Source organism: Phacochoerus africanus, chromosome X (assembly GCF_016906955.1).
Source record: "Phacochoerus africanus isolate WHEZ1 chromosome X, ROS_Pafr_v1, whole genome shotgun sequence".
Taxonomy (NCBI): Eukaryota; Metazoa; Chordata; class Mammalia; order Artiodactyla; family Suidae; genus Phacochoerus; species Phacochoerus africanus.
Window position 1 is genome coordinate 126,611,763 of NC_062560.1, and position 15,197 is coordinate 126,626,959.

The window sequence follows — 15,197 nt, forward strand, 5'->3', positions numbered from 1 at the left end:
TAGTAATAATAGCAGGATAGGTGATTTGAACCAACCTTCCAATTCTATAATAGAAATTGTTAATTTCTACAACATCCCCTTAAAAACACTAAGGAACTGACAAGATGGTAAACAAACCAACCCAATCGTGACAAAACCTAAGAGCAAGGAATGAATCCAGGCACACCCAGCTGCCTGTCCAAAGGCATTTGCCAATCTGGACAAACCTGGCCTGTGGTTTCTGGCAACCTTCTAAGACAGGCCAAGGGGACTGTAGTTTGGGCCCATGACCCCCTAAACCGAGCAACCCGTTTAACAGGAAACGCTTCCCGCATTAAACTGGGACCACAGAGGACTCCACCCTCGGGGTAAGGACGACTCAAACAGACGTGCCCCTTCCCAGTTCAAGCTCCAGATTCTCATAAAGAAGCCAAATGGGACAATGAACATATGGAAAGATGCCCAACTTCACGAGTAATCACAGAGATGCAAATGAAACCCTAACAAGACACAATTGCACACCCCTGGTAGCAAAACGTATCCTAAAGTCTGACAGTACCAAGTGTGGGTGAGGCTGTGGCACAACAGAAATGTTATTACATTGCTGATAGGACTATAAACTAGAACAACCCATGTGGCAGGCAGTGTGGCATCATCTGGTAAAACATAACCCAGAATCTCCACTCCTAGGCAGAATCTGGGGACTGCAACGCTCGGACGTTTTGGCCTCAGCACTCTGCGTACTCGAAAATGGAGAACCTCAAAAAGCTTACGTTCATGTGGGTTAGAGCCCTTGATATTTATCACATTAGAAGTTAAAGCTGAGAACAAGTTAAAACACAAGACGACACAAGCACACATTTCATCAGCCATCAGAGTAACGGAGTTACACGTCGCATCAACTCTGGAAAACAATCTACAGTCGTGAGAAAATAACACAAACATTTAACATCTTAGGGTTATTATGAAAACGGCTGGACTTTGTGGACTCCTGAAAAGGCCTTGGGGGTCCTCCGAGGGTCCCCAGATCATGGTTTAAGAACCAGTGCCTCAGAGAAACCTGTACATGTCTGCTTGAAATTGTCAAAAACTGTAAATGACCCAAATATCCATCAATAAGACAATGAATTTCTTTTAAAACTTGTGGTCTATTCAAACAGTGGAATAATACATGGCAATGAAAAGGCAATGAGCCACAAATACACACACGAGATCATTAGCAATATTGGAGGAAAGAGGCAAAACACAAAAGCCTACATGCAGGGTATAATTCCACTGCTCCAAGGCTATGGGACAGGCCAAACTTTACTATTTCGGGCTGTGTGCATAGGTGGTACAAAGAAAAAAAATGCATGCAAGCTCGTGTCACTTCTGGGGGGAGGGCGGGGCTGTGATCAGGAGTGGCGCCAGGTGTGGTCAACATTCTGTTTCTTGCTCAAGGTCTTGCCCCCCCCCCCTTTTTTTTGCCTTTTAGGGCCACCCCCATGGCACATGGAGGATCCCAGGCTAGGGGTCGAATTGGAGCTGTAGCCACCGGCCTACACCACAGCCACAGCTACACGGGATCTGAGCCGCCTCTGCCATCTATACCACAGCTCACGGCAACACCGGATCCTTCAGCCACGGAGCAAGGCCAGGGATCGAACCTACATCCTCAGGGATGCCAGTCAGATTCGTTTCCACTGAGCCACGATGGGATCTCCAGTCCCACTTTTCTATGTCCTATTTCACAATAAAGAGGAAAGCTATATACACAGCTCGATACCAATCCCGTTAGCAGGGTTTACATTTTCTCAACACTTTCCTACATTTTCCAAGTTTACTACAAAGGGCACATATTACTCTTATAATCATGTAAACACCTGGCATTGTCAGACTTCATTATAATTTTTAGCCTACTGGAGGGTATGTAATTTTGTCTTATTAGAGTTTAATTTGCATCTCTCCAATTACTAAGGAGGTTGAACATCTTTTCATATGTTTGTTGTCCAATCTGATTTCTGCATTTATGAACTGCCTGCTCAGATCTTCGGCCCATTTTTCTGTTTATTCTTTTTTTTTACCAGTTCTCAGAACACTGTAAAACATATTTAAAAAGATAAGGTCGTCACCTGAGATTGAAACTAACAAGGACCCACACCAGCGCGCCAGGACGAGCCATCGGCGGGAATCCGTGTGGAAGACGACTACCTGGAGACATCGGGGATGCGCCTGATCCGCCCGGGATGGACGAGCTCCAAGCTCGCCAAGGAGCCTCGGGTGTGGACCTGGAGTCAGCTGAAGCTGGTACCAATCCACCAGGATGGGCTGTGAGCTGACGACCTCCAGCACGTCTATCCTAAGGCAGTGAGATAACAGAAAACTTCCACGCCTCACGAGCCACACTGAACATGGAGAGTGGACTTAAAAAGAATACATCTGACTCTACGGGGGTAGGGGTGGATCTCAACCCCGGGGGGTTCTGCCCCCAGGGGACACGGGGCAACGTCTGGACCTGGGGTTGGCCAACTTGAGGGGGGGAGAGCGACCAGCATCTAGAGGGTAGAAGCCCAGTATGCTGCCAAATCTGCTACAAGGCGCCGGGCAGCCCCCTCCTGATGAATTACCCGGCCCCAGATGTCAACAGCGCCATGGCCGGGCAACTCTGTTCCATGGCTTCTACCCAGGAAGAAGCAGTGCTGAAGCTTCCGGGACCCTTGTCCAAGGAGAAACAGTCCTGGGCAGAGAAGGGAGAATCCTGGCAGGCGCTGAGCTCCCTGGAGGAGGCCGCCCCGCCCCACCAGAGAAAGCTTGTGCAAATAGGGCCGGGTCAGCTCACAGAGCATCAGTGCTGGAAGGCCCCGCGGAGCCAGCTGGCCCATCCCCTCCATTAGGGACAGAACCGCATGTTGCAGGGTTTCGTCTATATGAACGTTGAGAACAGGCAAATCCACCGCAACAGAAAGCAGATGAATGTTGCCCGGGGCTGGGGGAGGCGAGACCTGGGGGTGACTGCGTAATGGGGATGGGGTTTCTGTCTGGAGTAATGACAATGTTCTGGAACCAGAGAGTAGTGATGGTCGCACAACACCGGCAGACAGCATTGCAGCAACAATGACGCCCCCACGATGACGCGTGTGACAGCTTCGATAATGTAGGGGCCTCCAGGTCTGTCTGGACAGCAAGCTCCTTGAGGGCAGGTGTATGTTTTATTCTGCTCCATGCCACCCACAGTGCCCCACACTGACCTGGCTAGGTATCTGCTCCTCACTCAGGCACGAGCAGGTGCGTGCTGAGCCCTCAGATCCCCTAGTACCAGCGACATCAATGGCTTCCCTCGCCCTCCCATCTCTTACTGGGTTCAGCCCACAGACTGAAGCCACTGTCTCAGTGGCTTTTTCACCATGCCTTTAGACCAAAAGAAATACCTAACTGGTGCGTTTATTAAGTAGTTAGAAGTTAGGAGCAGCAGACATTGCATTTCCCCCAAAATTGAAAACAGCCATGGCACCACCATGACCCTGCTGCTGCTGCGAGTCCCTGCAGTGCCCAAGGGCGCCTGCGTGCAAAGTTTGGGACCCACGGGTGTAGCCACTGGAAGGCAGGAGCAAAAGATGGGAGGATGCTCAGGTGGGGGTACTCAGTGCCTATCCTCCTGGCTCCCAACCCTGCAGGCTGCTGCAGTGCCCTCTACGGGTGCCCGGTCCTCTCCTGGGCCCTCGCTAGCCTGGATCGCAGGCCCCCCTCCTCCCCTTGCCCCTCGAAGGCCAGGGCGCTAACACTCCCCTTATGCAGCTTCACCGCCCCTTGCTGGTCTCCCTTAACCCTGCGTAGACCTTGGGCAGGGGTGGGAGCCAAAGTCGGGCCATGCGGAGGCCCCATTCTGCAGGAACTTGTAGGCCACAGATTTTCTTTTCGTCACAGCTGCGAGACCCTGCAGGGTGCCAAGCAGAGGGATGCGGTGTGATTCAGGTCTCTACAAGATGCCTCGGGGGCTGGGCTGCAGGGGCAGGAGTGGACTCGGACACCTGTGGCGAGTTCATTGCCAGGGTTCCAGTGAGAGGGGACGGCGGCCCAGCCAAGGGAGGCAGCCAGAGAGGAAGAGTCTAGATGATCCCAAGGGTGGTCCATGGGCACGGCCTGCTGACAGATCAGATGTGGGGCGCCAGGGAGAGAAAGCAGCAGCGGCGAGGCCAGAGCCACCAGCACGATGGAGGCAGCCAGCAGCAGCTCAGGTCCGCACCGGGTCTTTGGCGATGCCTGTGAGCAGGGGTAAGAGTCCAAACAACGACGTGGCTGCGCAGGGCACCAAGCACCCTCGGTGGCTGGATCACGGGGAATGGGGGGGGGGGGCGGCTCGGTGGGAGGGAGGGCAGAACTGCTCAACCGGAAGGATTTCAACAGCTTAACAGCGGCAAGATCCACCGACCACGTGGGGATGCTGAAGGCGGGAACCAGGACCTCAAGACAGGTCAGGGCTGGGGGCAGAAATGAAGCGTCCACAGCACGCAGACGGGATTCCGTTTAAAGCCGTGAGGCTGGTGAAGGCACCTGGGAAGCGCATGCGCATCAGCACAGCTGATGGAAGCCGGAGCCCTGGGAAGGGATGGGCGCTAAGAGTGGCCAGCAACGCCTGTGGCTTCCCAGAAGCCAAAGGGGAGAAAGTGCTGCCAGGAGGAGGGTGTGACCGGAGGTGTCAGATGACTCTCGGATTTAGCCACAGGGAAGGCATCACTGACCTTGGCCAGGAGCAGCTTTGGAGGAGGGGTGGGAAGCCAAGCGTGGAGGAAATTTAATGGGAGCCCCAAACTACTACAAGCCCACCTCATGGTCTCACGTTCATGAAAGATTAAAACACACTTCTTGTTTGCTTTTTCTTTTTCGGCGCTACTTTGGACTTCTGCATCTTTTTTTAAAGCCAAATGAATGAATGGTGAGAAGGCGAAAGGGATCGGATTGCCTCTGCAAGACAGCCCGGAGCGGTGCAGGAAGCACAATGAAACCCAGAGCTGCGCCCGGGCACCTGTTCCTCCGAGCCCGGCTCCCCGATTCGCCGGCACTCTGGTTCTGGTCCATAAGGGCTTTCGTAAACCCTGAATTCTCAGTAGAACCAAGGCCAGCAGGCGAGGAAGCAGCCTTTAGGCAAGAGGCCTCTTTCCGATTCTCTTCCCGCTCCAGGAGCCCAGCTCTGCTAATATCTTGACAACACAGCCTGTTTGCATTAGCAATTAACTGGCTGCCCCAACAATTCTGTGAGGCCCACAAAGCAGAGGCCAGCAGCCTCCTGGTGCAGATAAGGCCACTGTTGCCAGCAAATGGTGGGGCCACACTGGAATGTAGGCCCCGCGTTAATTCCAGCCTCCCAGGCTAGCTGATGCAGCAATAAAAATAAAAAGTAGATGAAAATGAGCTGTCTGGTTCTTGGCACTATTGGGAGGGCCACGAATTCCGCACTGCAACAGTTCCTGCTGAGGGGGCTGCCTCCAATTTGGAAAACAGTCCCAAACACAAGCACCTTGAAATGCTGGCCGGAGGGCGTCTGGTGCAGGGCATGCCTGGCACTCCTCGGGGCCAGGCCCACCACCGTCAACTACACTTCTAAAGCTGCAGGACCCCCGGCCTCTGAGAGCAGCCCCAGGGAGAAGATGAATACAAACAGAGCTCAAAACCAGCTGAAGGGGGAATGGCGGCCAGGCCCCCATTTCTGCTCTGGTCCCTCCCCCCCAACCCACCTCAGCAAAGGGGCAGGCTCGGCCTGGACAAAGAAAAGAGCCTGTTTGATGGCCCCAGACTGCACCCTGCTTCACACACAGCCTGGGGGGGGGTGCCCCCCCACCATGGGACGCAGCCGGTGGCCCCCACCGCAGGTGGCCTGCAGCACAGGGCGCCCGCTCCTTGTGAAGCGGGTGAAACTCAAACCCAAGCACAAGAAATCCAGCGACCTTCCAGGGCCCTCGGGGGTGGGGACTGGAAATGGTACCACAGAAATGCTGTCAGGCGACATCACAAGCTGGTGTTTTCGAAGAATGAAGACGCTAACAGCCCCCCCTTCAGTTCCTCCAAGCGAGCATCCTCTCGCTGCTGTGGTAAATCAGGACACAAGAAGTGCCTTAAAACAACACGCATTTTTACCTTACAGCTTCGGAGGCCAGAAGTCCAATGCGGTCCCACTGGGCGAACATCAGCAGGGCTGCGCTCCTTCGAGAAGCTCTAGGGAAGAGTCTGTTCCCTGGCCTTTCCCAGCTTCCAGAGGCGGTGTGGCCTCCCTGACACCCGGCCCCTTCACTCTGATCCTGACCCGGCTACCTCCCTCTCCCAGATTTAAAGGATCCTCGGCCTTTAATTGGCCAGGATAACCCAGGAGAATCTTATTTTCAGGCCAGCTGATTGGCAACCTCACTTTCTCTGCTGCCTTAATTCCCCTTGACTAAGTAACCGCACACGGTCGGTCACAGGTTCCAGAGATGAGGGCGAGGGCATCGTGGAGGCCAAGATTGCTACTCGGCCCGCCACAGCTTCCCACCCGCCTCCAGCCGCAGCACCGCCTGCGTGGAAAGCTTTTCTCACCCGCCTCTAGTCCGTGTCTGGGAGACTTTAAGCTTTTACGTGCCAACCAAGAGGGGCCCCTCAGTGGACCTTTGAGCAGGGAGGGAAGAGTCACCCCAGCAGCCAGGCCTCCCACGCAGGACAGCAACAAAGGCCCAAGGGTAGGCCTGGGGCCATGGCAGGAAAAGCAGCAAGACCAGGTGGGGAAGGACCCGGAACGGGAAAGTCAGCGCACGTGCAAAGCATCTCGCCCGAACTCACAAAAACTCCAGACCAGCTGCTCCCCCCACGCCCCCAGGTCCGTGAGCCGCCCAACTGCCTCCTGACCCTGACTCTTGGCTGATTTCTGTGTTTAATAAACACGCACATTTTTGTTACCTGGCATTCGAAATGATGCAGGGGACGGGGATGTGACCTCTGACAGTGAGGAAGGGGCTGAATGCCAGTTAAAACAAGCACAGTCCCCAGGCCCTGTCAGCCCAGTGCAGTGACGGCGGTACCTAAGCCAACCCTGAGCCAGCTAGGATAGGGAGGGTCCCCCCGCCAGGACGCACCTTTGCAGGGACCATCCCCGACTCAGGCAGGCGGGGGTAGCATACCCAACAGCCCAGGGCTGCACACGGGGCTTCTGCCCGGATCCCGGCGCCACCCGCACTTGGGGCCCCGTCTGCTCTCCTCAACACCACCGAGCTCAGGGGCCCTGAGGACCAAGCCTGTCCCAGGGGTCACATGCTGCCATCCCCTTCATTTGTTCTGCTTGGGCTACAGTGAATCGATTTTAAGTGGAGATACCAGCCCCACACCATCCAACTCTCCCTTGTAAAGTCTACATTGAGTGGTTCCTGGTGCACCCACAAGGTTGCAGAGCCACCATCTCTACCGGTTCCAGGACATCCCCATCGCCCCGAAAGGAAATCCGGTGCCTACTAAGCAGCCGCTCGGCATCCCCCTAAGATCCCGGCGACCACTCATCTTTTCGTCTCTTACGATTTGCCAACTCTGGACATCACATAAATGGAATCATGTAGTATATGGGCTTTTGCATCTGGCTACTTTCAATTAGCAGAATATTTTCTTGGTTTGCTTGTTTAGAGCTGCACCCGCAGCATATGGAGGTTCCCAGGCTAGGGGTTAGATCAAGCTGCAGCTGCTTGATGCGAGCTGGATGCGAGCCACGTCTGTGACCTTCACCACAGCTCATGGCCACGCCAGATCCTTAACCCACTGAGCGAGGCCATGGATCGAACCCGCGTTCTCATGGATACTAGTTAGGTTTGTTACCACTGAGCCACAACGGGCACTCCTGCGCTGTGTATTTTTAAAGTGTGGCTTGGAATGATAGTTGCTAACACAGCGCTTGCTCGAGCCAGGCGCTAAGTGCTTTATCCACCTGTACTCGATTAATCCGAGTAACAAGCCCTGGAGGCAGATGGTGGTATTAGCCCCACTTTACAGACGCGGAAACTGAGGCACTGAGCAGTCAAGTGACGTGCCCTGCGCTCCACGGCCTGCCCTCTCCTTCTCTTGGCCAGGCTGCCTCTCCTTCAGGGAGCAGGCAGGAGCTGTGCCAACACACCTCGCATATCCTCGGCCACTTCTCATGTTTCTGTGACTGGTCCCAGCCCTGGCTAGAGCTGCCTTCGTGACCCCTCCGGTCAGCCAGACAAACCTGAGTTCGAGTCCCAAACCTCGCTGGACCCCACGTTCTTCCTCTGAGATGCGGGTTACCGCTCAGTTACTTCTCAAGGCCGTGTGCAAACAGCCATGATGGTGGCAGCGCCAACCTTTCAGGCCAGTTATGAGGGGTCCACGTGGGTGAGGTGCTGAGGGCCTGCAAGACACTGGGGACACGGAGCCCTCGTATGATCACTCCCCAGCCACACTGCTGAGAGTCTTCGCCCCGAAGCTCAAGAGAACAGCTGCCCATTTCTGTAGGTGCAGACAGGTGACCGGCCTGTCCCCAGACGATTTTTTCAGAATTACTAAAACACCCAGTGGACCAAAAACCCACCTGTAATTAAAACAGGAATGACTTGTTAGCCACCTTCTAAACTCCTGAGAAGCCTAAAGTCTGTCTGGACTTGCCCGAGTCTGGAGGGACTTCAGGAACCAGGCCCCGGGGCCCTGTGTGCCTTCGGAGGCCTGCCAGGCTTTCTAGGTCGTGCCTCATTACGGAGGACCAGGACCGAGAAGAAAGTGGCTCTTGGGCAGGCCCACCCGATCCCCCACCTCGGGGCTCCGGAGAGACACTTGCTTTGTGTTTGTGCATTTCGACACAGCAGCCCAGACACCGCTGTGACCGCCTGGAGCCCCGGGGAGGCCACCACTACAAAACCCGTATTTGTCACCCGGGTCTGCATAAGATCCAGGAAACTGGGTCCCTACCTTGAAGCAAAGGCTTCTTCCGGTTCAGTGTTCTTAATGAAAAGAGAAAAGATCACTGGGTAGCATCTTCAATGGCTGGGATCCCGGCTCCATCTTTTTTTTTTTAATTTTTAAAATTTTTTTGTCTTTTTGCTATTTCTTTGGGCCGCTCCCGCGGCATATGGAGGTTCCCAGGCTAGGGGTCGAATCGGAGCTGTAGCCACCGGCCTACACCAGAGCCACAGCAACGCGGGATCCGAGCCGCGTCTGCAACCTACACCACAGCTCACGGCAACGCCGGATCCTTAACCCACTGAGCAAGGGCAGGGACCGAACCCGCAACCTCATGGTTCCTAGTCGGATTCGTTAACCACTGCGCCACGACGGGAACTCCCCATTTTTCTGAATTATGTAACCCGAGGCCCCTCATCTGGAAAGGGGGGATAAAACCTAACCAGCAAAACTGCTGGGGCAATTAAAAAACTAGGTGTGAAGGGGTACACAGCAAGCACTCAGGAGCTGGGCTGCAAATCTGAGGGTGATACGTGCCTGGTCCCCTCAACATACCTTCGTGAGGTGTTAGGCATTATATGGATGAGCAAACCCAGCCAAGTTCAGAGCACTTTCCCAAGGCTACGTGGCCAGCAAGGTGGAGGCGGGCAGCCTCCAGGTGAGCAGGCATTAAGCCTCCAGCTTAAAAACAAGGACTCTGGAATTACACAAACCTGGGGTCAAATCCTAGCTTTGCTACCTGAGGCAAGTGACTTCCCCTCCATGTGCCTTGGTTTCCTCATCTGTTAAATGGTGGTGCAACCACCTTGTGACACGCCCAAGCATAACCCGTGATGGAGAAAATCTGTGTGAGACCCGACCATTTCTATTCTTCACCTTCTCAGTGTGCAAAGGATGCTGAAGGCTTTCAGAAGACAGCCTTGAAGAGAGTATCATTTTTCTAACTTTTTTGGGCTTCCACTTGCAAGTTTTCCATATCATTGGATGCAAGGCCATCGAGTGATTAGACTTTCCCCCACAAAGGCATTATAGACAAAACAAGCCTTAATCCCAAAGGGGAAAAATGCAACAAAAGTCAACCACCCTGTAACCTGATTTAATTCTCCTCACGGCACTAACACTATAGCATATAGATGGCGATGTTTGCGCTTGTTTTTCTCCCCAACCAGGATGTCGGCTCCCCCAGGACAGAGTCCGACTTTGGTTCACCGCTGCAGCATCAGGGTCTAGAACAAAGCCTAGCACTTTTGGAGAATATTGAATGGTTCTTCTGGAATGAGACTCCAGGAGGGCTGCCCACATGAGAAACATTTCTGCACCTTTTTGCAAAACTGCCTTGGGTACAGAATCCTCACTGGAAGGCAGTCGCAGGATACAGTTTTGGTTTTGCTGAGCGCATATGTTTTTCACCAGGTGAATCTGCCTTTGTATCAAGAAGCTCGGAGCACAATTCTGTGCTCAACTGCCGTGTTCTCCTCAACGCCTTTTTCTGATGTGGACATGAGATGTAAGTTAAGTGTAAGAAGATTCTGCTAGAACTCCTTGGCGACCCTATTTTTAACCACAGACTGCATTAATTCTAAGCTGCTTCGCAAACTTGAACGCGCCTGCGAATTACCCTGGGATCTAGTTAAAATGCAGACTCGGACTCAGTAGGTCAGGGGCGGGGCCGACATGCTGCCTTCCTAACAAGTTCCAGGTGATGCCGCTGCGGGGCCCTGGACCACACTCTTTTGAGCAGCAAAGGTCTAGGAGACTTGCTTCCTTGATTTGGTAGAATTTCTCCCTCCTCCTCCTGGGCAAAATATCACGCATGGCTCGAAAACTGGGGTGGGCACCAGAAGCACCTGGAGAGCTGGTCACTTACACATCGCCGTTTCGCGTCCACCGCCCCCCCTCCCCGCCGAGACCCACACAGAGGAGGAGCGCGCCCAGGAAGCTCCCCAGGTGCTTCTGCGGCTGGTGGCCTCGAAGCGCATTTGGAGAGGCCCTGCTCGAGGGAATGAGGGCTCTCTTCAAGGTTTTTCCCAAAGGCAATCTCCCGGTGACAGATCCTAAGAGGGGACTATCCCGCTGTCTCTAGCCCAGCCTCGGCTGGGGTCCCGGCCCCTCCCCATCAGCCACAAGGATCGCGACGGGGTCAGCACCCCCCCGCCCCACCATCCCGCACCGCCCGCCCGCCAGTCGGCTGCGTCCGCCGCAGGCCCTCGGGCGGGGGCCGGGCCGCTCATGCGCACCACCGGGCCCACCCGGCGCCGGGCCCCCGCCTCGCGGGCCAACAGGGCGGGGTCCCCGCCCGCCCCCCGCCCGCCTTACCTCTCTGGACCAGAGTGGCCAAGGAGAAAGCGAGGCAGATGAGGAACGCTGAGCGCCAGGCCACCATGGCTGGGAGCGAGCGGACGGGGCCCAGGAGAGCAGAGTTAGCGCGAGAGCGCCCGAGGGGGAAATCGGGGAGGACCCGGGAAGGAGGAGGCGGAGCGGCGGGGGGAGCAGCCGGCTGCCACTGCAGGGCCCCGCCCAGAGCCGGCGCGCGCGGCGCGGCCCCGGCAGGGCGGAGGAGGGGCGCGCACCGACGCCGGCGCAGGGGCGCGCCCGCCGGGGACCAGGGGTGGTGGGGCGGGGCCTGCGGCTGCGGCGCGAGGGGCGGGGCGAGCCTGCAGTCTCGGGGGCGGGGCCTCTGCGCGATGGGCGGGGCTTGGGCGGGGCCGGGGCCGGGGCTGGGCCCGGCACGCGGCCGGCGGCCCCTTTCACACCCGGCCCTCGAGAAGGAAGTCTCGGGGGTGGGCCCTGCGGGCCGGGAGCAGTGAGTCGACAGTGGCTCAGGAGCTGGAAGCGCCGGCGGCAAGGGTGTGCGGTGATTTCCACCCCGCGCGCCAGACTTCCCCACCCAGACCCGAGGCGGCGCACGTGCCCAGTGCGTTCTGCCAGCCGGGTGACCTTGGACAGGGCTTTTCCCCTTCTGGCCTTGGTGTGCTGCGGGTTAAAGGCTTTTCCCTAGGGGGTCCCTCCAGCTGCGACTTCGGGACCGAGCAGCCGCGCTCCTGCTCGCGTCGCCACGGCCGAGTTTGCTTGTCAGAAGCGCCGGCTTCCTCCCACTTGGCTGATCCTGCAGAGGGACCCTGTCCAGAAATTAAAGGAAAGGGCCGTTTTCGTGGCCAGGTTAGCAGACAGCGGCACGTCTGGAGGAAATGAGCCTGAGCCCTGGGGGCGGGGTGGGGGTGGGGGGTTGCAGCAGAGAGGGAGGAAGGGCAGAGGGCGGCCTGGAGCCGGAGCGCCTGGGGACTAGCGGGGAGGGACCGAGTCAGCTCCCCCGAGACTTTGATGACTGCGCTGAAAGCGCGAGTTCACATCTGCAGAGTCCATCTGTGAATGTGCTCAGTGACGGCCGCACGCGCTGCAGCCCTTTCCCATGAATCCGCTCAAACCCAGTCCATCTCTGGGACCCGGCGAAATCACATTCCGACACTGCCTGGAACAGCGACGTGCCCGCTGCAGCCTTTGACGCGAACGCTCTTGAGAAGGGTGCCGGCTGCAGCAGGCTTTCGAGGACAAAGAGAAAGCGCCACTGCTCCCCGGAGTGTCGGAGCGGTGGCGTCGAGCCTGGCCCTCCCATTATTCGTGAGCCACATCCCCCTTAGAGGGGGCTTCTGCCACCACCACCCCCCCCCGCAGTGTCCCTTCTGTTGGCTTCTTGTGTCCCCCACCGGTCCCGCACCTCCAGAAACCTCCCCGATGCGGTGGCTTTGGCCACCCCCAGAGCCATGGTAGGGGGCAGAGGTCTCCCTAACGTGGAGACCTCTGTGACTTCTGTCCATCACTCTGAATCTTGGGGCTGCAAAAACAAAACTCATGAGTGAGCGAGTGCTTATTCTATGATCCTTAGCAGAGTATTCTTATGGGAGCATTGACAGATAGCTGCTAGTTATTGGACACACACGTGTACATGGTATATTCTGGGCTTTTGATACTTTTTATTCCTGCAACACCTTCATGTATCACCTCAATAATTAATGAGGGAAAAGGAGCAAAATGGAGCTTCCTCCAGATTGGAGAGTTAAGCTCCAGTCCCATCTTGTCAAAGTCCCAAGGCATGGGGTCAAAGGTGGCAGGGCCCCCCACCTCCCGCCCCCCACCGCCAGCAGGTGAATAGCTAAGAACATGTGCTTCAGAGCCAGACGGGGTGGCAGTCCTACACTCCCCACTGCCCCTGATCGTGGGTGCCGGGACCGACTCCCGGCCAGGCCTGCCTGGTCCCCATATCCTCACCCTCCTGCTACCCCCCGCCCCTCCCTGAACTTCTCATAGCCTGAAAACTGTCACCAGCTGGAAAACCATTTGGCCTGATAAGCATCTCCCCTGAGACGCCCACCTTTCCTGGGCACTGAGCCAGGCAGAGAAGCGTGGTGTGGGCAAACGGCCGCCAGGCCGGTCTGGTGGCACAGGAGCGGCGCAGAGTGAGCTGGGAGGGCTCTCGCTGATCTGAGTGAAGTCGGCTTCTGAGGGCGAGCCTTGTCTTCCGTCAGTCCCCGCCCTGCTGCCCCCACCCGCCTTACACACCACATCCCTGGAACTTCCCAAAGAGCCGTCACCTCCCTCTCTCTGTGCCACAAACCCCTCCTTGCAAGGTCCCCCAAGGGGTCCTCCGTCACCCATGGCCAAAATTAGACCCACCCGGTGGCCCAAGGACCTTGCAAGGAAGGGTTTGTGGCACTCGGGCGAGAGAACAGGAACTCTGCACTCACGATAGGGAGGTGACAGCTGTTTGGGAATTTCCAGGAGGGTGGGGGCAGCGGGGTGCCGGGGGGGCGGGGGGGAACCGATGGAGAGGGAGTCCACCAGAGGGCAGGGGCAGGGACAAAGACCTTGCCCGATTCAGGGTCACCCTTTGGCCTGAGGACCCAGGGCAGCTCAGCTCATGTTCCTGGCTTCCGCAACCCTTCCATCTGCTTCCTCTTCTCCCCCAGCCCCGTGCCCTCACCCCTCAAACCAAAGTCATTTGCGGGCATGTCGGCTCCAGAGTGGATGGGCAGGGGACCAGCACTCTCCCCACCGGCCCAGCTCCCCACTTTCTGGGCCAGTTAAGAGTCCAAACCACCCAGCACAGCACCGGGAAGGCAGCTTCTGGGAAGGGGTGCACCGGGAGCTACAACCCGCGTCCAGATCCTGACAGCAGGGGTGGGTCTTTACCAGCCTCCTGGCGGGCGAAGGAAGAAAAGGAGGCGGTTGTTGTTGTGGCAAGTTTTCCTCCATAAAGCTAGAGTACAGACCTTTATTATGAAATCCTGGACGTTTTGGGGGGGGGAGGTACACAAAAGTCCTTTGTTTTATGAAAAGATGGCAGTGTTTTGTTTAATGTGCTTACTTTGTAAAATGAAAAGCTGGCAATCCTGCCTGTCCCCAAATTTAAATAAGGACACCTACTCACCAGTGACATTCACATGTCTGGGAACCCCTGGCCATACTGGCAAGATTTAGCCCATCCAGAGGGCTAGAAGGGAAGCAGAGGCCCAGAAACGAGCATTTGAACCCAGGCTCCTGAAACATTGCGATTTTCTGGAACACACCGCATAGGTAGACAGAAGCCCGAAAGTGGATTCTAGAACAATGTTTTCTCTCTTATTTTTTTTTGCATTGTAAGCAGACTATCCCTCAGCCTCCTCCTCGCCCCCCCCCCCCCCCGAGTTCTCTCCTCTCTGGGATGTTCTAGGGAGGCGGGGTCAGGCTGAGCCTCGAATGCCATGCTCGTGAGTGGAGCTTGGATCCTGAAAACACTGGGAAGCGGCGGGCGAGTTTTAAGCATTGAGCGGCACAAAGGCAGGGGAAGTGAGAGGCACGGAAGGCGGTCCACAGGAGCGGCCACTGGCATCTTCTGGGAGGAGAAGCTGGGAGCCCCGGGCTGCAGAGAAGGGTTTGGCTTCAGGGTGTGCGCGTGGTGGAGGCAGCAGTGGCCATACGAAGGAGGGGCTGGCTGGGGGGCCTGGCCTGTTCTCTGGGCCGGGAGCAAAGGCTGTCCACGGCACCCGGTGGGGAGGAGACAGAAGACAAGCCGTCATAGTTCCAGGGGACACAGGCGTTTAGAGAAGGGAGTGCAGGGCACTGTGGGCCCCCCTCCCCCAAGAGCTGTTGGAGGGTCAGGTGAGCTGACATAAAGAGGAAGTTCACTGTGCAGAGGGTCTGGGCTGGGTGGGGGGTGCTGGGCCAAGAGACCCGCTGCAGCCGAGGCCCAGAGGTGCGCATTTGAATCTGAGTTGCCTGGAACCCGGTCAGGCAGTGCTCCAGGAGCAGGTGATGTTTGGACTCTATCCAAACACTACTGG

At 56.5% G+C, this 15,197-nt stretch overlaps 1 protein-coding gene across 1 annotated transcript in view; it reads right to left on the reverse strand.

Annotated features, from left to right (window-relative positions):
• The window catches only part of CD99L2 (CD99 molecule like 2), an 80,528-nt gene extending 69,112 nt beyond the window's left edge, over positions 1 to 11,416 (reverse strand). Inside the window, exon 1 of the mRNA XM_047764578.1 lies at positions 11,197 to 11,416. Coding sequence (XP_047620534.1) covers positions 11,197 to 11,263 — 67 coding nt within the window. The 5' untranslated portion in view covers positions 11,264 to 11,416. The remainder of the gene's footprint in view (positions 1 to 11,196) is intronic.
• Between the last annotated feature and the right edge of the window lie 3,781 nt (positions 11,417 to 15,197).